Source organism: Chlorocebus sabaeus, chromosome 11 (assembly GCF_047675955.1).
Source record: "Chlorocebus sabaeus isolate Y175 chromosome 11, mChlSab1.0.hap1, whole genome shotgun sequence".
Classification (NCBI taxonomy): Eukaryota; Metazoa; Chordata; class Mammalia; order Primates; family Cercopithecidae; genus Chlorocebus; species Chlorocebus sabaeus.
Genome location: NC_132914.1, coordinates 14,314,422 through 14,337,609, shown reverse-complemented (window position 1 = coordinate 14,337,609; position 23,188 = coordinate 14,314,422). Strand labels below are relative to the sequence as shown.

The 23,188-nt window shown below is 42.8% G+C and overlaps 1 protein-coding gene across 2 annotated transcripts in view; it reads left to right on the top strand.

The window, feature by feature from the left end:
* The window catches only part of GRIN2B (glutamate ionotropic receptor NMDA type subunit 2B), a 432,541-nt gene extending 410,152 nt beyond the window's left edge, over positions 1–22,389 (top strand). For both annotated transcript variants that reach the window (XM_037990318.2, XM_007967728.3), the window contains 3 exons: positions 1,611–1,798; positions 4,334–4,572; positions 6,949–22,389. In XM_037990318.2, the coding sequence (XP_037846246.1) occupies positions 1,611–1,798; positions 4,334–4,572; positions 6,949–8,805 (2,284 nt within the window). In that variant the 3' untranslated portion in view covers positions 8,806–22,389. The remainder of the gene's footprint in view (positions 1–1,610; positions 1,799–4,333; positions 4,573–6,948) is intronic.
* Positions 22,390–23,188: the final 799 nt, after the last annotated feature.

The window sequence follows — 23,188 nt, the reverse complement described above, 5'->3', positions numbered from 1 at the left end:
ATTCCTATGCTATTACTTACTTCTATGTATTTTTTTACAAATTATTTTCTAGTTGCACTAATGTAACCACGAAGTAAGAGTGAAATAAATGTAGAAGTAGGAGGGCAGAGTGAAGGCTAAGGTATTTGTGCCGTGTATGAAATAAAGACCTGTTGTCTAAGAGGTGAAAATTATGATTCTGGTGTCTTATGGACAATGGAGAAATAAAAGGGGGAAAGTGTAAATGTTTTTAGATAATTAACAGTAAGAATGTGTTGACTGATCTCCAGTGCCAGCTTGTGTTAACATACTCTGTCCTCTAGGGAGTGTTTGTCCATTCATAGGAGTTCATGACCTACACATGTGTTGGCTTGCACAGTCCCAGCCAAACTGGTCCCTTTGTTCATTTGGCCTCCACAAGCTACAGTTATGGAAGATGATGGATAATGGAGCATTATAGATGTTGGGATTTGGAAGTCAAGGGGTCTTATAGCTCATTTTCTTTGTTGTATGATGATTAAACAGCACTTGGACCTCCTCTCAATACCCTTGTAGCTCCAGGTCTGGAAAAGGCACCTAGATACATGTTTACATAAAATACTGTTAGACTCTATGTTATCACCATAGATACGGTCACAAAATATCTCAGAAGATGGGATTTGAGCTTTGAAGGTAGGGCCATTTTGGGTATTCTGACCCCTGCTACACCCACCATTCTCATTCATATCAGGGCTTTGGTCTTTTGGTATTCCCCTTTCTATAGGTTACCTAACAAAGTGACTTAACTAATAAAAATGAAGGGAATAATGGTGTTGCTTTTCTTTCTTGCAGACCTCTCTATTGCCTGTACAGCTATATCTAAATTTCTTCCTCTACCTTTGATATGTTTAAATGTTGGTTTTAAATATTGATTCATGCCTTCCTGCCCCTATGCCTGGTCTTACTCCCTTTTTTAATGTATTTCTCCCTTGCAAAGCACAATACATAAAATGAAGTTCTTTTATGTTTAGGAACTATATGCTGTAATTTATTTATTTGAGAGATCTGAATTCTTCTGTATTTTGCCTTCTCTTGTAGTTTCACTCATCTGCTCTTACACAAGCCTGTACTGCCACCACCTCAACCCCTCACCTCTATCCTTGTGCTGCACGACAGAATACTGGAAACTTCCTGACCACAAAAATAGCATTGCACATCTATTGAAACACAAACACCTACACTTATCCCCACTCCAGACTGTAATGAACTGAGAAATGAAAAATGTTATATAAATCTAACCCCATGCTATTTGTTGCTCATTGCGGTGGTTACTTTTCATTATTTCTGTTATTATTTTTATTGATCCCTTTTTACTCCTTCTTCCTTTCAGACACAGTTTATGAGTTGGCTTCAGGCCCAACTTACATTCTCATCATTCCCAGTGGGAAGAAAAGAACTCCTCCTTTCAACCCAAAAGCACATAAAGAACAGCCTGGGATTTAGGCTTTAGATTCTGGCAGAGTTCCAACTTAAACCTTACTTTGAACCAATTCTCCACATAGTTTTCTGGAACCCTACTGCTTCATATTAATGGCCCCATAGGTAGTTGTGTTCTAAAATTCCTCCATTGGATTTGCTTTTTTCCTGTACAGGAAACTGGATGCCTTCATCTATGATGCAGCAGTGCTGAACTATATGGCAGGCAGAGATGAAGGCTGCAAGCTGGTGACCATTGGCAGTGGGAAGGTCTTTGCTTCCACTGGCTATGGCATTGCCATCCAAAAAGATTCTGGGTGGAAGCGCCAGGTGGACCTTGCTATCCTGCAGCTCTTTGGAGATGGTGAGTTCAAGAAAGGGAAAGTGCCCATTTGTCCTCTACTGATGGCCAGTCCAAAACATCAACCTTTTCCTTTCCTCCATTTATTTAACCTGTGCATTTCCAGAAAAGCATTTCACAGTATATTATGTAGTTTTCAGGTATATATTAGTTTCTTATTGCTGCCATAACAAAGTGCCATGCACTGAGTGGCTTAAACAACAGAAATGTCTTGTCTCACAGTTCCAGAGAATAGATGTGTGAAATCACAGTGCCAGCAGGGGCAATCTCTTCTGGGGTCTGCAAGGGAGAATCTGTTTCATGCCTCTCCCATAGTATCTGGTGGTTTGCTGATAATCTTTGGCATTCCTCACCTTGTAGAAGCATACCACCGATCTCTGATTCATGTTCACGTGGTGTTTTACCAGTGTGCATGTTTTCCCTCTGCACATGTCTGTGTCTGAATTTCCCTTTTTCTTAAGAATGACAGTCATATTAGATTAGGGGTTCACCCTACTCTGGGATGATCTCGGCTTCATTATGTTTGCAATGACTCTATTTCCAAATAAAGTCACATCCCAAGGTATTGGGGGTTAGGACTTCAACACATATATTTTTGGGGGATGGTATGACATCTTTCACCCCATAACAAGGTGAAAGATGGCAGGGAGAGGATTGAAGCAGTTTGTCAAGGAGGTTTGTTTCTGGGTTGCAGGCTATAATCAAACCTTCAGGGATAAAGTAGGAGAACTGATATTAGATATTTCATCCAGTCATCTCACATGTGGCCAAAATAATAGATGGAATTGTGGAAGGTCTCTGCTGTTTATGTGCCCAGAGGTAGGGCAGAGAAATAAACTTGCAGCCATCTAGTCATTCTTCCTGCTCTCCTATCTTGCTCTTTCAGCTGGAAGAGGCAGGTTTAGGGTCCTCAGAGGCAGACACCATCAGCTACTCCCCAGTATCATCCTGGCAGCATACTGAACTGCCAACTTGAGTTGAAAAAAATCTCATCTTCTGTTTCATTATATTCCTGTCTTCTGCATCCCTCTTCACTTTATTGTACAAAGAAACTACTCTTTCTGTTAGAATCACAGAAACTAACTCAGTTATGAATGAGCAGCCAGACCCTACTTGGCTTCACCAGCCATCAGCCAAGTGGCTATCTCAATTATGTCTGCAGAAGGTTTGCCGTTAAGGATGAGATCGGAAGCAGAAGACCACAGGTGGATTTTTAGAATCCAGGTAAAGTTGTCTGCTCCACTAGTTAGGAGAATCATAGTTTAATCAAAAAAAATAAGGGAAAAGTGATTTGATTAACATTGGAAACAGGAGAATGTTTTAGCTGGAGTGTTACCAAGCCATTTTGGTATAAGAGCTTCTGTAATTTTAGTGTAGCTGTCACTCAAAGGCAATAATGGAGATTATACCCATCAGAAAGAGATGATTTGCAAAAGTTGCCAAAACTTTAGTCAGATTATGCAAACAAAGTTCCGTTTTTTAGCCAAACTAGAACTATTGGAATGGGCAATTTTCTCCATGAGATTTTCAGAATTTTGCTTGTCTAGAACTAGATGCATTCTAGGGCACATGGTTTCTTTTATTTTCCTTTTGTCTGGGACCTCTTCCTACTTCCTAGCATCTGGTGAAGTGGAAAAAGGTCATTGAAATCTCACGTGAATTAAAGCAATCAAAGCACGGTTAAACAATGTGTAAAGAAGGCAAGTCTGAATTTGGGAGTCTTATTTTATTCAAGCTTACTCCTCTTTGCTCTTTATTTTCTTCAACAAGAGATCAGTAAATCGGAGGGGCCCTAGGGAATCAATCAATCTCTCTGCCTCTCTCCTCCCTACCCAATCTGCTTTGCACAATTTTAAGGGCAATTCTCTGAATCACTCATTCGATTATGTTATTCCCCACTGTCTGTAATATTAAGTGCAGAATGCTTAATCTGATACTCTGGTCTTTAGCACTCTCACATCAATCATTTTTATTCAGCTTCTTTTGCCTACTGTGTCTTTTTCTGTTTGAACTGTTCTGTATGCCTTTCCTTAAACAAGCCTTGTGTGTTCCCACCGATCATACTATTCCTGCTGCCTGGAGTGCCTTTTTGTACAATGTAAATTAAAATTCATCCATCCAGCATGCCCACTTCCAACTCCTACTTACTTCACGAAAAACCACTGGCCATGCTATCCACAGAATTACCGTCACCACTTTGAACTCTTGTTACCTGCAGACAGCTTGTCATTGTGATTATTTATATGCCAATTTATACAGGCTAGATAATGGAGAGTGGGAGCAACATCTCATGTATTCATAGCGCCTGCAGTACTCACATGAAGTTTTTATTGAATGCTGACTGAGTACGTTGATGAATTAATACGTAATGGCATTAATAATATTACTGTTAACTTTTTTCATTTCCTTTTTGTCTCCTTGTCTCTTTTCCTTTCATGTATCTTTCTCTTTCTTGCTCAATACCCCTCTTTTTCCCTTTTCTCTACTCCTTTCCTGTCTCCTCTTTTTATCTGTTTTCCTTCTCTGTCCTTTCTCCAGGGGAGATGGAAGAACTGGAAGCTCTCTGGCTCACTGGCATTTGTCACAATGAGAAGAATGAGGTCATGAGCAGCCAGCTGGACATTGACAACATGGCAGGGGTCTTCTACATGTTGGGGGCGGCCATGGCTCTCAGCCTCATCACCTTCATCTGCGAACACCTTTTCTATTGGCAGTTCCGACATTGCTTTATGGGTGTCTGTTCTGGCAAGCCTGGCATGGTCTTCTCCATCAGCAGAGTAAGTGTTTTGATTTAAATGCCTAGAGCTTGTTAGGGACAGCTTAGCCTAGCACTGTGCAAAGCAGAGAGACCCAAGAGGACACTATCTCCACCCCCATGTTGCTCAAGCAAGAAACCACATCATGTATGTTTTCTCAGGAGTTTGTGCGATGTGATTGCAAGCGGCTCAGAAAAGTGGGTGATACTATATTTCCTTCAAGAAACAGCTTTCTGTGTGGGATTTGGGCATTTGGTTCTCTACGGGAACTGACAGATCTGTCAAAATGAAAAATTTGGCTTTTTACCAAATGCCTTTCATCACCATTAGTTGGTTCTGTATAAACTCTATTAACTATCTAATCCTTTAAAAATGTACATTTCTGTTTAAATAATTATATGTAACATATCTCTCTTATTTTAACATACAAAGGTATATTATTAGTTGTTTCACTCTATGTTTTAACCATGTGTTGGTTATGGAGAGTTAAAGAGCTTAACAGAACCTTCAGAAATAAGCTCTGACTCATAAGAAATTTACATTCCAGAAACTTCCCTAGTTGGAGCAAGAGTAAAAACTCTTAGGTCATTCTTTATTTAGGTCTCCTTTTCATTCCTAGTCCAAAATGAGACACTAGGAAGACAGTTTTGTGTATGAGCAGAAGGTCACAGGGAGCAGTTTTTTAAAAAGTGAGCTGCTTTTGATTTTGTTAATAAAGTGGAGAGACTAATTCATGAGAATGAATGAAGGTCTAGGTTCCAGATATGGCCAACTTTGACTCAAACGGAGTTTTGTATTAATGAGAAAATTGATTTCTCGTTAAATTATTTCATGTTTTCATCTTTTTCCTATAGTGTTTTACTGATAGAGAACAATTTCTCCGTTTCCTCTCTGGCTGTGAGTTAATTCAGGCCATCGAGTGAGCTCAGAACAGGAGGATGGAACTTGGGGGTGGTGATGATCCCTGAGCCATGTTGCTTCCCTGGTAGCCCTTCCCTAAGATCTCAGATAGGGGAATGCCAGAAGCCATGGGAGCTGGTGATCTGTAACAAAAACCCCATTTATGATGCTTTGACATGATCAATGCCTCTATAGAGGAAAAAAGGCTTGGAATTTTCTCTTGACCTTAATCAGGAAGAGTTAGAAGAACTGGGAAAGTGGAATAAACTTACCTTGAAGATCTTCCATCTTGCTGATGCCCTGTGGGACAATGAGACTTACCTTGTCTAAACCTTTCTTCTTTCCCATTTGGCTACGATTCTGCTAATCCTCTCCCCTCTCATTCCCATCCACTGAGACAACTTACCTTTCCAAATTAGTCCCATTTGTTGTAATGACACAATTCAAACAACCTCTTTTCAAATACTTTCCCTAGCCAGGGAGAAAAGTTCCAAGTTTGTCCACCTTTCCAGGCAGGGAGCAAGATGTGAGCAGGCAGTTGGCTTGACTTTAGAATCAAACATACTGAGCCCTCCAGGAACCCAGCCCATTGCCTCTCCTGCACAGTGTCCTTCAAAGCCCTGTACAAGAAGCTGTACACAGGGAGCTCTCGATCAATACTAATTTGTTAAGATGTTAATTATTGATGATAATATTGAGTGAGAAAGTATAAGAAGGAAAACAGGCGCTAAAGAGAGAATAAATGAGAGAATTCAACAAGGGAGTTATTTATTCCTATTTAGTACTGGCTGTTTGTCCCAATTCTTCCCTCCCACAGTGTAGAGCACAGCAGGAGAAAAATCCTTCGTTGACCCCAGGGCTTCCTAATTCTCTCTTTCTGTGAATTTTGTTCATGCTTGGCTCAAGAAGAGAATTGAAGAGAATTGCTCAGCTGTTACTTGGTGACCGAAATTCTAAAACCTGCTTAAAATTTGTCAGAGCTGGAAAACAGTGGCATTTGTGAACTACTGAGCTCCCCTGTGCTTTACTGTCAGCCAGATATGGCCAGCCATGGCAGAGCAACCTCAGCATCCATAGAGCATGGCCATTTATTTCCAGAAGACTGACAATATTTTTTGCTATGGGTTGGTATCATGGCCTCATTTTTAAGATGTGAAAATCTAGGCATAGAAAACCACGGTAAGTCAACTGTGAAGTTGAGGCAAAAATGCCATATCTTATGATTCCAGTCCCTTTGCTCAAGTTACTGGGTGTGACCATGCCCCCTCTCTGATGGCCAGGTCACTGACCTCGTCTCATGACATGACAGTCACCAATTTCAGGGGTATAAATTAGATAAGCTTCTAGCCACATCTAACAGTATATCAGACTATTCGCTTCATGCTTTCCCTGATTTTTTTCTTATCCAGTTGGGGCAATTATTGGTGGGAGAGTGTTTTTTTGTGGTCATTTCTAGCATCTCTGGAGATCTAACCTGTCCCCGCGTTCTTGCTTCAGGGCATCTACAGCTGCATCCATGGGGTGGCGATCGAGGAGCGCCAATCCGTAATGAACTCCCCCACTGCAACCATGAACAACACACACTCCAACATCCTGCGCCTGCTGCGGACAGCCAAGAACATGGCTAACCTGTCTGGTGTGAACGGCTCCCCGCAGAGCGCCCTGGACTTCATCCGACGGGAGTCATCTGTCTATGACATCTCGGAGCATCGCCGCAGCTTCACACATTCTGACTGCAAATCCTACAACAACCCGCCCTGTGAGGAGAACCTCTTCAGTGACTACATCAGTGAGGTGGAGAGAACGTTCGGGAACCTGCAGCTGAAGGACAGCAACGTGTACCAAGATCACTACCACCATCACCACCGGCCCCATAGCATCGGCAGTGCCAGCTCCATCGATGGGCTCTACGACTGTGACAACCCACCCTTCACCACCCAGTCCAGGTCCATCAGCAAGAAGCCCCTGGACATCGGCCTCCCCTCCTCCAAGCACAGCCAGCTCAGTGACCTGTACGGCAAATTCTCCTTCAAGAGCGACCGCTACAGTGGCCACGATGACTTGATCCGCTCCGATGTCTCTGACATCTCAACCCACACCGTCACCTACGGGAACATCGAGGGCAATGCCGCCAAGAGGCGTAAGCAGCAATATAAGGACAGCCTGAAGAAGCGGCCCGCCTCGGCCAAGTCCCGCAGGGAGTTTGACGAGATCGAGCTGGCCTACCGTCGCCGACCGCCCCGCTCCCCTGACCACAAGCGCTACTTCAGGGACAAGGAAGGGCTACGGGACTTCTACCTGGACCAGTTCCGAACGAAGGAGAACTCACCCCACTGGGAGCACGTGGACCTGACCGACATCTACAAGGAGCGGAGTGACGACTTTAAGCGCGACTCGGTCAGCGGAGGAGGGCCCTGTACCAACAGGTCCCACATCAAGCACGGGGCAGGTGACAAACACGGCGTGGTCAGTGGGGTACCTGCACCGTGGGAGAAGAACCTGACCAACGTGGAGTGGGAGGACCGGTCCGGGGGCAACTTCTGCCGCAGCTGTCCCTCCAAGCTGCACAACTACTCCACGACGGTGACGGGTCAGAACTCGGGCAGGCAGGCGTGCATCCGGTGCGAGGCTTGCAAGAAAGCAGGCAACCTGTATGACATCAGCGAGGACAACTCCCTGCAGGAACTAGACCAGCCGGCTGCCCCGGTGGCGGTGACGTCAAACGCCTCCACCACTAAGTATCCTCAGAGCCCGACTAATTCCAAGGCCCAGAAGAAGAACCGGAACAAACTTCGCCGGCAGCACTCCTACGACACCTTCGTGGACCTGCAGAAGGAAGAAGCCGCCCTGGCCCCGCGCAGCGTAAGCCTGAAAGACAAGGGCCGATTCATGGATGGGAGCCCCTACGCCCACATGTTTGAGATGTCAGCTGGCGAGAGCACCTTTGCCAACAACAAGTCCTCAGTGCCCACTGCCGGACATCACCACCACAACAACCCCGGCGGCGGCTACATGCTCAGCAAGTCGCTCTACCCTGACCGGGTCACACAAAACCCTTTCATCCCCACTTTTGGGGACGACCAGTGCTTGCTCCATGGCAGCAAATCCTACTTCTTCAGGCAGCCCACGGTGGCGGGGGCGTCGAAAGCCAGGCCGGACTTCCGGGCCCTTGTCACCAACAAGCCGGTGGTCTCGGCCCTTCATGGGGCCGTGCCAGCCCGTTTCCAGAAGGACATCTGTATAGGGAACCAGTCCAACCCCTGTGTGCCTAACAACAAAAACCCCAGGGCTTTCAATGGCTCCAGCAATGGGCATGTTTATGAGAAACTTTCTAGTATTGAGTCTGATGTCTGAGTGAGGGAACAGAGAGGTTAAGGTGGGTACGGGAGGGTAAGGCTGTGGGTCGTGTGATGCGCATGTCACAGAGGGTGACGGGGGTGAACTTGGTTCCCATTTGCTCCTTTCTTGTTGTTTTAATTTATTTATGGGATCCTGGAGTTCTGGTTCCTACTGAGGGCAACCCCGGTGACCAGCACCATCTCCCCTCCTTTTCACAGTTCTCTCCTTCTTCCACCCCTATCAGCCATTCCTGTTCCCATGAGATGATGCCATGGGCCCTCTCAGCAGGGGAGGGTAGAGCGGAGAAAGGAAGGGCTGCATGCGAGCTTCCTCCTGGTGTGGAAGAGCTCCTTGACATCCTCTTTGAGTGAAGCCGGGAGAACCAAAAAGAGGCTATGTGAGCACAAAGGTAGCTTTTCCCAAAACTGATCTTTTCATTTAGGTGAGGAAGTAAAAGCATCTACGTGAGACCATTTAGCACACTGCTTGTGAAAAGAAAGAGGCTCTGGCTAAATTCATGCTGCTTAGATGACATCTGTCTAGGAATCGTGTGCCAAGCAGAGGTTGGGAGGCCATGTGTGTTTATATATAAGCCAAAAAATGCTTGCTTCAACCCCATGAGACTCCACAATGGTGGTGAACAGGAACAAAAGGTCATCGGTGGCGGAGCGGATTCCTGAACACACTGGAAAGTACGTTATGATAGTGTCCCACAGTGCCTTGGAGGCAAGAGCAGGTGGATTGTGCATGCATGTGTGTTCATGCACACTTGCACCCACATGTAGTTGGGTGCCTCGAGAGAAGGCAACCTTGACTCTTTCTGTTGTTTCTTTCAATATCCCCAAGCAGTGTGATTGTTTGGCTTATATACAGACAGAGATGGCCATGTGTTACCTGAATTTTGGCTGTGTCTCCCTTCATCCTTCTTGAATAAGGAGAATGGAAATTCTTGATAAAGAAGAATCCGTGGTCTAGACAAAAAAAAAAGATGGTGAGCAATCCTGCAAGAGCAAGGTACAAAAACAAGTACTCAGTGGTTGGCAATTTTTTTCAACCAGTTTGAACCAAGAACCTTCCAGGAAGGCTAAAGGGAAACAGAATTTTCACAGCCACGATTCTTTTGCCCACACTTGAGAGCAAAAGATTCTACAAAGCTCTTTTGAGTATTTAGACTGTCGACTGGCCAAGGTTTGGGGAGGAGCAAAGCCACCTTTGAAGAAGTAAGGAGTCGTGTATGGTAGGGTAAGTGAGAGAGGGGGATGTTTCCAATGCTTTGATCCCTTCTTACTTAACCTGAAGCTAGAAGAGCAGGCTTCTTCCCCCAAAACTGATTACAAGTGCTGTGGAGCAGACAGTTAAGAGAAATGAACTTGACAATTAAGAGAAATGAGCTGCACTCCATGAGTGTAGCTCAGGAGGTATGAAGAGAGGGGAAGAGACTTGGCAATGGGAGATGGGGGCAGAGAGGGATCCTCCACCACCTCTTTGGGCCTGGCTCCCTGGGAATGTGACTTGAACCCAGAGTGAACACTCTTGGTAGAAGCCCTTCCACCTTCCTGCAACACCTTGTTTCCCTCTCAGATTGTACTATTGAGGAATAAAAAAAAAAAGATATACATGTATAAAACTCCAGGGATGAGGGTACCGGCAGACATGATGCTCCCTTCACTTAACATTGGAAAATTGAGAAGGGAAATGAATATGTGTCACAGCCGGTCCTGAAACTTGGGGTAGGGCTATTCTATAGGTCAGTTCCACTGTCCTGCCATCCTTCCCTACACAGGGTGGCATCCAGAGAGCCCCGGGTCTGTGCGGAAGCTTGACTACAGGATCGCCATGTTGCACACAGGACACATAAACCAGAAAGGTGCTCATCCTCCTCTGGAAGGAAGCTGCCATGTCTCTTCAAGTCACTCCCTCCAGGGCTGCTCTTCGCCCCTGTTCGCCCTTACTCACGACCCTTCCTCATCCCATCCTTGACTGCTATCCCCGACCCTCCTCCTTGATTTTTACCTCAGTATCTTTCATTTTAAAGCCAACTGAAGGCCTTGTAAAGCTTTGTTTTCTTTCTAAAATGAACATGGGGGCAAGGGGCTGAACCTCTCACAGATTTGGAGAGAGAGGCACGGAGTGCTTTACCTTAGATAACAGGAAAGACTGAGAGAGGACAGAGGGTGTGAGGCACCTCCGGGAGGAAGAAGGTGAAGGGCCACGTAAACACCGCTTCGCCCTGACTCTGTCCAGGGGTCAGGGACTCATCCCCTCATCTTCCTCTTACCTCACCCCTTTCAAACAAAAGCCAAACCAACTAACCTAGCGAACAGCAATCTAGAACCAAGGGAGCTCTTTCAGTCTCCGCTGGCAACAGAAATCAAGACGGTGTTTATTTCATATGTAAATATTTTGTTTTCTAATTAATTTTGTATAGATAAAGTGTTCTCTTGTGAGTATTCAGGGTGTTGGGCTGGAGGGAGTGGGGTGGGGATGGGAATGAGAGGGAAAAAGTGTTTTGTTATGGGTTTTCATTTTCCACTGGGGGAATTGTTTTGTATGGCTTTTGCTTCAGGGTGTCTGGAAGAAGTGAATGCCCATGGAGGCCACTATGGTGAAAAAGCCAGGGGAAAGTAATTTGTGTCCATTCCCCCCACCCCAGAAAACCAGTCTTCTTACTGGTTTGTGAGAAATGTTCATGCACTTTGGCCAGGGCTTTACATAGGGTTCAGTTTGGCTCTACGCAAACCCCAGGTCTGACTTCTATCCTTCTAGGTAGACCCTAGGTTACCGCATAACATGCAAAGACAGGCTGGTGGCACCATATTTCCTCTGTCAGTACCTAGGGTAAGAAAGATTCCCAAAAGGGCTTAAACAGAATTAAGATCAAATTAACTTCCCGTTCTTGGTGTGACTGAAAGGTTTCAGGAAGCTCAATCCTGAGAAATCTCCCAGTGGCCTCCTCTGATGCTGAAACAATCATCTCAGTCATCTGAGTCTTTTCTTCCTTAGGACCTGGGCGCTGACTCACTCCCTGCCCTACCTCCACCCTCAGAAATCAGCCTGGCAAACACACCTGGAAAAATCTCCACTAACTACTTTTTGAAGCATGTGATATCTGGTTATCACATAACCAGAGAGGTAGTGCTGGATATGTGTCTTACAAATTTGCATGCTTTTCTAGAAAAGATGGTGGGATCCACTAAAAACTCAGTGGTGAGATGATTCCCTTAGCAAGATTGCTGAAGTTAGGTTTAGAGGTGGGAGGATGGGTATGTGAGCAATGATGCCAATAGTGGCCCTTTATTTGCCTTGTCCTCATTACTGCCATCAGGAAGGTGCTACTGGCCTTGAGCCAGGTGTTCATAATCTGGCCTTTGGTTAACCAATTGAACTTCTTTTCCTAGACTGTTGGTTTTGTGGAGGTTGGCAGCCTCTATCACAGGTTAAAATTTCCAAATCCACTTACCCAGTATATTCACTACATTTTTTCCTATCCTCCCATCATGAAAGCTGTTAGCTGGATAATTTTATTTTTCTAAACTCTTTATTTGGCCCCAATTGGTCACTTTTCTTCAACTGGATATTTGCACTGGGACTAAGTTACTCATGGTCTGCTCAAGAAAGCGTAAAGAAAGGAAGGCTGGGCATTGTTAAAATCTAGATGTTACTTAATTCCAGAATAACAAGCAAGTAAAATGCATGAGAAATAATTCAGCTATAAGCCCAATCTATATCACAGATGGGTATGAAACAACACCCAATCCATCCAAAACTGTGAGATTCCGCAGATACCCTCAGGAGTACCTAATATTCCCATGTTCTTCAGAATCCATGCTTTCTCTCTTTGTACCCTCTATCGTTCCCTTCCATTGCAGAAGTGGTTGGTGAGTGTGGTCCTGTATGAACTCCTTTCAGTGGCAATGCTTAAATCTCAGCATTTCCACTGACAATAATCTGACTCTTGAATTTGCCTGAGTCGAGAATGTGCACACCTTTCAAAGCGATGCATGGACAGTTGACTTTGTTATTTCAAAATCTGTCACTGTGTATCCTCAGCCAGAACTTGGGAAACATCCTTCGTGTGTATTCCCCTGCACTGGCCACAGCCATGTTGTGATTGAGGGGAAAATCCCAAATGATTCCATTAAATGTTGCTGGTGTCAGTAGTGCCAAAAACGCATGTATGACGTGATACAGTAGGAGTCATCTATACAGTTAAGTGACTATCACCCACCCGGTCTTCTGTGGCCATTGGGAGTTGCCCAAGGGAGAATTCTCTGCAGAGTGCTGGTCACCTGCACATGTCACTAAGAGCTAGGTTTCTTCGGTTCATTTTTTTTTTTTTTCGTTGGTTTTTAGTTAGTTCAAGATTTAGAGACAGAATAACCAGATTGTTTGGGCAATAAGCTTTTGGAAAAACTATTCCAGAACTCACTTTATTCTTTTAATAATTATCTCTCTAAAAAGGCCCCGTCATTGCTTGACACCCTGTGAATGTCTGTTTTCGTATGTTGGGAATGATTCAGATGTGTGCATAAATGATGTCACTGCAGTGATGTTGATGAATGCATTCAGCATTTCCAGGGATTGTGGCCATTCCTTATGTGCTCTCTGAGCCCAAAGCCATAAAGGAAACATATGCTCAGTAGGCTGCTACACACTACAGCAGAGCTTTTGCTTTCTTCACTTGGGTGTCAGAGATTTTTCCTGTTTAAGGAGCTCTTCATGGAGAAGCAGCAGCTGAAGGTGAATAGTCACACCGGGATGGGTCTGGCCTTACGCATGCTGTGTGGTCCATGGTGTGTTGAAGGTCCTGAAAAGGTCTTTTTCATTTCCCACCCCTCTCCAACTACTGCCTTCCCACACAGATTTGTTGCTTTAGTGCTGAGCTGAGCTGCCTGTCATTCAAATGAAAGTAATCCCAGGAAAGGTGACATATTAAGCCATATTAGGGATTTATACATTTAATCACCTAATTTACATTAGGAATCTCACTCCTTTTCCTGGGAATAAGTTATGACACAAGAGAAGAGGAAGGGAGCAGAGAGCACTGACAGCAATAGAGTAGGGAACAAGGATACAGGTTCTAGATGGCAAAGACATTTAAACCATATTTTATCCTCCACCTGCTTTTATTTAAGGCTCGTGTGACACCTAAATAGGACTCCTGGTTAGGAATTATTTTCAATACACAATCACATGAGTGTATAATTTATGAATTTCTAAATTCAGTATCTTGTAGGGCAGGTTGAGAACTATGATTCTTTCTATAGAAAATGGAAAAGTGATGCTTCTCCTCCATTACATGTTACTGAGTAGGCAGCTAGAATAATCAAATTGAATTTATGATACAATAAAAGTTACTGTCATTGTCTGGTCTCTGTCCCAGTTTAAATAATCTTCCAATTAGCTGAGTTGGTCTATATCCTATATGTTCCACCTCCATGGGGGGTGCCCTGTTATCTGGTAAAAGAGCCACTTATGACCTCAGGTGCTACTTAACCTGGGGGGCAACTGTTTCTTAGGCCTATCAGATGTTTGGGATGACACTAAAATGCAGATTAGTCAGTCTGAGAATGTCTAATGTTGATCTGGATCTAGGATTCTATTCTAGTTTGGGGGGGTTCCAGTATTGTATAAAATCATAGGATATCTGAAAACATCCCACCCTCAACTCATTCCAACCACATTGATTCAGTCACACAGGGGCCCTGTGAGTTATATGACTCAGAAGAGACAGCCTATCTATTCCCACGACAAAGGCCCCCATCCAAAACCTTAAATTGAAAGCCAATGCTGCTACTTTTATGCCTTGGAGAGATCTGTGAAGTTTAGGGCTTCTCATTTACAATATTGAAGCAAGAAAAAAGAATTTTGTTCAGAGTAATGGGTTAGAATAGCAGTACTGGGAATAAGTGGGGAAAGTTAGAAATCTTCCACATTTCTCTCTGCATATCTCAGAGCTCCGCACAGTGAGTTTCTGGAGCTGCTTCATGCTTTGAATATAATTGCTGGGGTGATTATGTGGGTAAGGGCCCCTGAAAGAACTGAAGGTGAAAAGCAGAGTAGATGAGTAGAATTCCTCAGAGCCTTGGCACTCTGGTGTGTTGAGTCTGTGTTTTGGCAAAGGTAAAAGAATTCAATGCAAGAATAAAGGTACAATTAAAAAGCACAACACTAAGCCCAATTTACACTGTTATTTTAAAGATTGGGTTTCCACACTTTAAACCTAAACTCCTTTATCTGTAATTATTTTAGTGTTGTGATTTAAGGGGTGGAGCAGGTTCTAGTACTACGCAGGAGAAAAAAATAAAAGCTCTCTGATTAAATATGTGAGTTTAATTAAACCAACGTCTATTGTGCACGTACTATGTCCCTAGGCTAGTTCTGTGAATGATATAAAAGGTTTCAAAGTGGAGTATATTGTACTCACGTACAATATATGAATGCATAAGTACAAAATATGTAAATTTATGAATAGGTATACATTTGTATGATTGTACATGCAAGTTTAATATTTTCTAGTTTCAGGGTAGGAGTCAAAGATATCCATTATGTTATCTGAAAAAACATTGCAGAGATTCAACTTCCCATGTCATGGCCAGGCCTGGACTTCTTTCGAAATTATTACACCTCCCAGAGCTAAATTCTGGGGTTTCCTCTCTAACACAACCTTGCCTTTTCTATATCTTCCTTCCTTCAAAACCCCTCTGTGGTTCTGGTCCACAAATTCATCTGGCCTCATTGACTTCCCTCTTTGATCTAACCCTGTATTTATCCACATTAGCAATATTCTTACTGGCAATTCCTTTTTCCTCTTGCCACCTCACTACACCAACCATGCTCAGCTAACTGCACCCCAGCCCCTTTTCACTGCATTTCCAAGAAGAGAAAGTCTTAAACCTATGCTGAAGAGCACAAAATCAATCTATTTAACCTCGCCTGAACCCTACTCACTTGGACAACTTTTTAAATTCTCCAATGTTGACTCAGTGTCACATTCTGTTTGTTAAATTTGTTTTATTTTCCTTTCATGTTCATGTCCTGTCTTTCAACAGGCAATCTTTCCTACTGTGTTCGCAAGAAAATCTGATTATTGAATCCTCACATATGCTGTCCTCTCTGCCTTTAGATTTCTGTCTTTCACACATCTTCCCCATCCTTTCTCCCAACTGAGTGCTCCTCTTCCCTATGCTCTGACCTCTTCTGAGGTGCTCTCCAGCCAACTGTACTTCTCTCTTTTGCATCTTTAATTCCTTCCACACATCTACCTGCAACTATCTCAAAAAAACCAATCCTACAACTATCTCTAAAGACAAATCTTTCAATCCAATTTGACTCTTGAATTTCTGTCCTATCTGTGTTTATCTTTTCACTTCCCAGCTTCTCAAAAGAGTAGTCTTTCTTTCTCCACTTCCTCACCTTATGCTCATGGCTTCATCAATGGGCTACATCCTACCACTCTTTTGAAACTACTCTCAGGCAACATTCCAATGAAGTTCTTGCTACAAAAGTCAATAGCCTTTCTTTACTTTCCCTGCTCATCAGCCTCATTGACAATTACCATTGGGAGGCAATTGCATTCTGGTTTCAATCTTAGTTTGCTGGTCCTGTTACCTCATTGGTTCCTGCTCTTCCTCTTATCTCCTGAGCATTGACTTACCATGGTATTTTGAGCTTGACCCTCCTCTCCTTATTTTCATGCTCTGTAGCAATCTTTCTGACTTCAATAACTCTTTGAATGAAGATGAATCCCAAATCTTCACTTTTAGCTCCTACCTTTTGCTTTTCCTTAATACACATACTTCCAGTCACCTTCTGAACACTCAACTTCATCTTGACTCAAATATCCAAGACCATTGCTGCAAACCAACATAATCACCAAGTTCCTCCTTTATGTTTAATGGTATCACCATGTCTTCTGTCACCAAACTCAAGCTTCTCGGGCACTTTTGCCTCCTCTGTTTTCTTCATCCTGCATATCTAAAAATTTGAAAAGCCTACTAATTCTTCCCCCTAAGGTTTCCAGTCTTCCCTTTTCATTCAGACCCTTCCTTCTACTCTGGATTATTTCAGCATCTTTTAGCATTGTTCCAGTATTTTATATTTGAATCTACTCTTATCAGTACTCAACTTCCTAAATATAAATCAGATGTCGTTCTTCAGCTCAAGAAACAACCTTCAGTGGGCTTCACTTGCCATAGTCTGCCAGTAGTAACTTGTTACTTGATGGTGTGTGCCCCATAATCCAGACAAGCTGAATCACATTTGTTTCCACTTCCCCTACCAGCTTGTTTTACCCACTTGTGTCTTCCCTTAAACTGCTCCCTTTGCCCAAAATACTCTCCTTCCTATCTCCCCTTTCACTCCCTTCTTGAATAATATCCATTCCCTCTATATATGTCTTCAAAGAGCAGAACAACTTCATCTTCCATCCAGAAAATAATTTTAGACATTTTATGAATGCCCATAATACTTTCATTGTATCTCCCTAGTGGCAGCTATCATGGGACATCTTATTTCATAGGTATTTGGTTGTACATCTTGTCTCTCCTGCTACAGCATAAGCTCCCTGTGTTCAGGGCCATGTATTTTTAAATCGTTTCATCTTCTGTAGCACTAAACAGAGTGCCTTGTATATGAAAGGCATTAGTAAATATTTGATATTATTATGAATTATAATTGAGGAGGAGTCACTTTATTTTGTCCATTTGTATCTGCAGTAGCACCTAAGGATAAATCCCCCCAGTTTCTCTATATATATCTGCACACACAATCACATGTATATGCTACATGTATACAGTTCATTATTTCAAATGAAATCTGGATTTTTCTAAGTGCTTTGTCCTTTGAAGTTGTTTTGGACTGTTTTATGGTTAGGAAAGTGTACTTGGAACACTACATGATACTTAAGTAAGTGACAGAGGGAGAAACTATGAAGGATATTGATCAAATTTTAGGTATCAGCTTTTCAGATGCTTTGGGTAGAGCTTGTATCCAGACACTTTACTACCAAGACTGAGTCTCTAACAACCTGATCCATGCTGGGACTGATCTGTGATCCAATATTTAGCTTGTTTTTTTGTTTTTAACACTTGCGACAAAGAACCTTGTCATAGTTCTGGCTCACTAATCACACAGCCTTGTAGACCCCAGGTGGTGGTCCAATAGGACCAGTGTATTTCATTACACGCTACTTCCACGTTTGTGGCCTTGGGTGAACTGTCCGTGCTGGTCACCACCTTGTCTTTGTATTTCTTTCCTGAGCTCTGTGGCTTCTCACCCTTTCTGAGGCTTTGTCTACAGGGTCACTTCTCCCAAAGGGAGGATAAGAGTTGAGGTAATTGAACACTTTACCTCTTATCTATATATTTCCAATGAAAGTTAGGATTTGAATGAGCTGGCTCAGAGAGAATTCTAGTCTCTAAACTACTCCTTTCTCTGTAAATATAAAGGGATTCATTACCTCAGGGGGAGACAACATCACTTCTGACTTTATGGCCCTCCCTTATCCTCTGGTCCCTGTATTCTTGAAGCCCTGTTTATCCTTCCTTCTCCTCTCTTGGCTCTACTTAGCAGTAGCCAGTGTCAGTCTGTGTCCCTCTGAAGAAACTCTTGGAGCTGGTACTGTCCTTTCACTTCAGCTGCTCTGGTAACTGATAATGTTTCCTTTCCTTCTCCGGGCCAACCTTCTTTATAAATCTCATTATGCCATTGGCCATGAATTATTCCCCTTTGGGAGGCATCTTCTGCCACTGTGTGCTAATTTAAAGCATACTATAGAGAACTGAACTCAAATAAGTTATAGGCAGTGACAAGTCTCTTTTATAAAAAAGTGAATAAAGTCCATTCTTCATTGAGACAGGAGTGGGTAGGACAATTATTATCGGCAAGGTAGGGCAAAACTTGTGACAACTTGGGAGATACCTAGTGAAAATTAAAATATAAGTCTAGAGAGATAATTTTGCTTTTCAAAATTCCTATTGGGTCTAGATATTCTTGCTCCTGAAAATGAGAATAGTTAATATTTTAGAGCAAACCCCATTTCATTATACTATGAGACTTTTTTTAGCTGATGAAACAATCTGGTAAACAGCTGGTGGGAGGGTAGGAAGACAGCCATCCTCATGAAGGATGGTCATGAATCTCATTTGGGCCAATGAATGGACCAAAATTCTAGGCATTTTAGCAATGAAGTGTTCATGTCAATTATTTTGCCTCCAAATACCCATAAAAGGAAAGGGAGGATCTGAGGAAGGAAAAGAACAGGAAGTCTACATTGGAGCTTCCCTTTGTGTCACCAATAAAGCCAGGAGCTGACATGTGAGGCTCATGGTTCCCCCTTGGTTACTGGCTTCAATGATAGCTTCGGAAAGTAGGGAACCTTGAAAGAGCAAGGACCAAAGATGAGATGAGTGAGGAACCTGAATGTAACCCTATCTGTGAGGTCCTGATATCCACAGGGACCCTGGCCCCATGTCATTCCTGCCCAGGCCCTTCAGACTATAGCACCCAAGGAGCCCTTGATCATCACCCTGGGCAGAGGGAGTGACTCATCACACCACCCTTACCCAAAGAATTTAGGCCACCAGGCTGTGACTCCATCTGTCCCCCTTACAGTAAGAGACTCGCAGTCTCTGAAATCTGACAGGAGAACAGCGTCAGGGGAAAAGGCCTGAGAATGTGAATTTGCTGAGCTGACTGCTCCTCTACGATAAGTACATTACCCATTTCCAAAGGGGATTTTTTTTTTTTTTTTCAAAATGAAACAAAACATGCCTGCCTAAAACTTCAGCCCTATTCAGAACAGTCTTGCAGTTAACTGTCATTGTCACATTTTAATTATAATTGATTTTCTTTTGAAATCAATGGCTATTTTAATGCTCCCTTTAGCCATGACATAAGAACCCTCTGCAAACCAGAGACCTGGCCACTAGGTTGCCTCTGGCTGTGTTATTCTCTCAGTAGTTCATACATTGCTCTCAGATATTCACCTGAACAGTACAACTACACAGAATTTGATCTCTTTGCCATGAGCATTCTGATGCCTATGCACCTCCCTAATGCACACAATCTTAACAAATAGATCCAGATTTCCAACGCCAGTCAGGTTATGGTAGATGAAAGTGTTCATTTAGAATGGGATAAACAGACATATTATAATTTATGCAGTCAGTGTTTTCTCTTTTGCTCTACCTGGCTGGTGGATCATTGATCCCTCAAGGTTTGACAGAAATATTCAGGCTTCATGTGAAGGCAGCATTTTCTTTGTGATGGAAGAACCTAGTTATCCTCTTCACTGTCCCGTTTTACCCTATGGAATCCATGTGGCCATCTAAGGTCCTGTTGATGGATTGGTAGTAAGAGGATGGAGAAGCAGAAGCCAGTCCCCCAAGAACAGAATAGGGATTCTCAAGGAATAGGGATAAATGCCTTCGGGGATTCAATAATTTATCTGTTCTCTCTCTCTCTCTCCTGGGGTCAGGATCAAGAAAAATATCAAGATTTCACCTAGGCAGGAAGCAAGGAGAATAGCAAAGCATCCAGGTAGAACTCTTGCTGAGAAAAACATGAAGTAGTAAAATCACCCTTTTTTGACACAAATGCATTTGGAAGTCAATGAGAGCACTTACAGCTCTGTTTCCCTTCATAAACTTTTCATCTCTTGCATTCTTTACTTCTCTTTCTCAATTTATTCATCTTGAGGTATTCTTATCCTAAGGTGGCTCTGAGCAGCCCACCCTCAAAACACAAACAATGTTAAGATGAGAAGTTGAGTGACACAGAGCTCGAACATGTGCGTGGTACTGAATGTTTCCAAACCCGAGCCCAATCAGTCTAGCACAGTTGATCCCACTGCATTTTAATGACTAGGATGGGGCCTGCTGTACATAGCTGGACATCTTGGATTACAGAAAAGAGGCTTTGTGTGAAGTCAGCATTTTGTTTGTGATGGAGAAACCTAGTTATCCTGCTAACTGTCCTATTTTACCTGATGGAATCCATAAGGTCCTGTTGATGCATTGGTTCTAAGAGAATGGAGAAGCGTAAGTCGTTCTACCGAGAACAGACAGTCTTGTTGCTTAGATACATACATATTCTTTATGTCAGGATTCCTCCTGAGACTCTTGCACACCTTCAGTGATCAGGGCATTCACTTTGGTTATTTCTTGGTAACAGGCACAAGAAATGGGTCACATAGAAATCTGAAGAGTCATTTCTTGAGCATTTTTAGCTTAATCCCATGTAAAGACACACTGAGCTCCTGCAGTTCTAGCCTGCCTCTTCTCCCCTCCTTGGGGAATGGTGGAGTTTCTAGAGTCACCAGCAACCCATTAGACTCCACCATGCTTAGCCTATGGTAGATTCTGAGTAAATCACAGTAGTTGGTATGTGAATACAGGAGAATTTACCATAACCATTTCTCCAAATAACCTCCTTTGACTTGGAAATAGGATCATCTTTCAGTTTTACAGATGAGAAGTCAAAGCATGACAAAATTAGATAATTAGCCAAAAGTAAGATTATACAGAAAATTCTTGACAGAATCAAAACTTGGCCGAACCAAAACTTGTCCAAATTTCTAACTCAGCGAGTAATGCTGCCTGAATTGTCTGTCCCCACTGTAGGTTTTCAGCACTGAAAACCTACAGTCACAAAAATCTAGGCAGCTGATTTAGCCAGATCTTTTCTATGAAATTTCCCTTTGCAGACACACACACACACACACACACACACACACACTGCACATACATCTACAGAGACAAGTCAAAAAGAGCAAGAAGAAAGCAAAAATTTGAAAATCAGAAAGGATAGAGAGGTTTCCACAGTGAAGAAAACTTGGTCAAATAAAAATGTTTTCGAATTCTATGGGGTAAGATATTGTGAATAATTTTATTATTAAAATTTTTTTATGTAGCATGTAATCCACACAAATAAAAAGCTCAAGAAAAAACTGGGACAGAGGATTTCTTCCAAAGTGCTACATGGGAAAAGGGCCTTCAGGAACGCGTGCAGGGGAGTCATGATACTCCAAAGGTGTCAGTAGTTTTTGTCAGCCCACAGTGAGCAGGGCAGCCTTGAGGGAGAGCCCCTTATATCCTCTTCTGGGCACCTCTGTCTAATTCTTAAAATTCAAACATACAAGCCTGATTCTAGGATTAAGGCATGAGTTAGTTCTGAACAGAAAAATATAAGGCAGTTGACATACACAATGAATTCTTGAAGAAAGAACCAATAGCCCCCAGACCCATAATAAATCATTACTGCCTGCCTAATCCTGAGGAAAGGGAAGCATGGGTGCTCCAAAGACTAGTCCCCTGAGAATACTTATGAGACCTTGATTTTGTCACATGGTTGCAATGGTGATTTATTAAGCACCCGCAGATCAGAGAATCTTGCAACAACCTTCTCTTGCAACCCACCTGTTCACTTATGAATGATATCAAGCTCAGGAAATAATCTATCTTTCCAAAGATTTTAGTTTATGCTGCAGAAGAAATTTTGGCTCACGTACACAGCATTATGCTTATACCAAAAACAGTGAAAGAGCTCTAGTGTCCTGCTTAACACAGAGTAACTATTTTTTTTTTTTTTTTTTTTTTTTTTTTTTTTTTTTTACATTTTATCAGTCCTCCTTAGTCCTAGAGGGAAGATAGGAGAGGAGGTAGGAAGATGGAAAAGTCCTTAGACGAATGAGTGAGGAGTCTACTATGCCATCAACTTCACAATGTACTGATCCCCGGAGCCTGGTTCAGGAGGCTGGTTTCAGATGATTGGAGGAAATGGAGGAGCTTTCATTCTCATGCATGAAGATGGAGGGAGGAGGTGGGCACTAGACTAATTTTTTAAGCTAAAAAAAAAAAGCCTATTACAAAATCTCATTTTTCCTTTGTCCTTTTGCCTCCCAATAATTCACACAAAATCATGTTATCATAGTAAGCTAAGACAGAGGGGCAGTAGCTACTCTACCTTGACTTCGTGGTGACTTCATCTTTTTCACAAGTGTCATTACAGATACCTGGATCATGATGATCCTTAACAACAGGTCACGGGGCCAACAGCTGATGAGTATTTGGAGCATCTTATTCCCCCAAAATGACCATTCCCTGCCTCCTGCTACACCCATATTCATCCGGGGGAGGTGGGAAAAATAGCAGGATTCTTGGGGACCCTGAGGGCCATGAATGGAGAATTGTTTGATTGAAACCACAGAGCTCTTGTGCTTAGTATTAAATATTAAAATAGAAATGAAAAGTTCAGCTTTTCTGAGCTGTACGATAGCGGCCAATGGAGGAAGTCTTACAAAGAAAATATATGTATCTGCACAAGACTGAAGCCACTAAACCGAGTATACATAAAATAAGGACATCTTCCTATTTCAAGTATATCTTAGGGGACATAG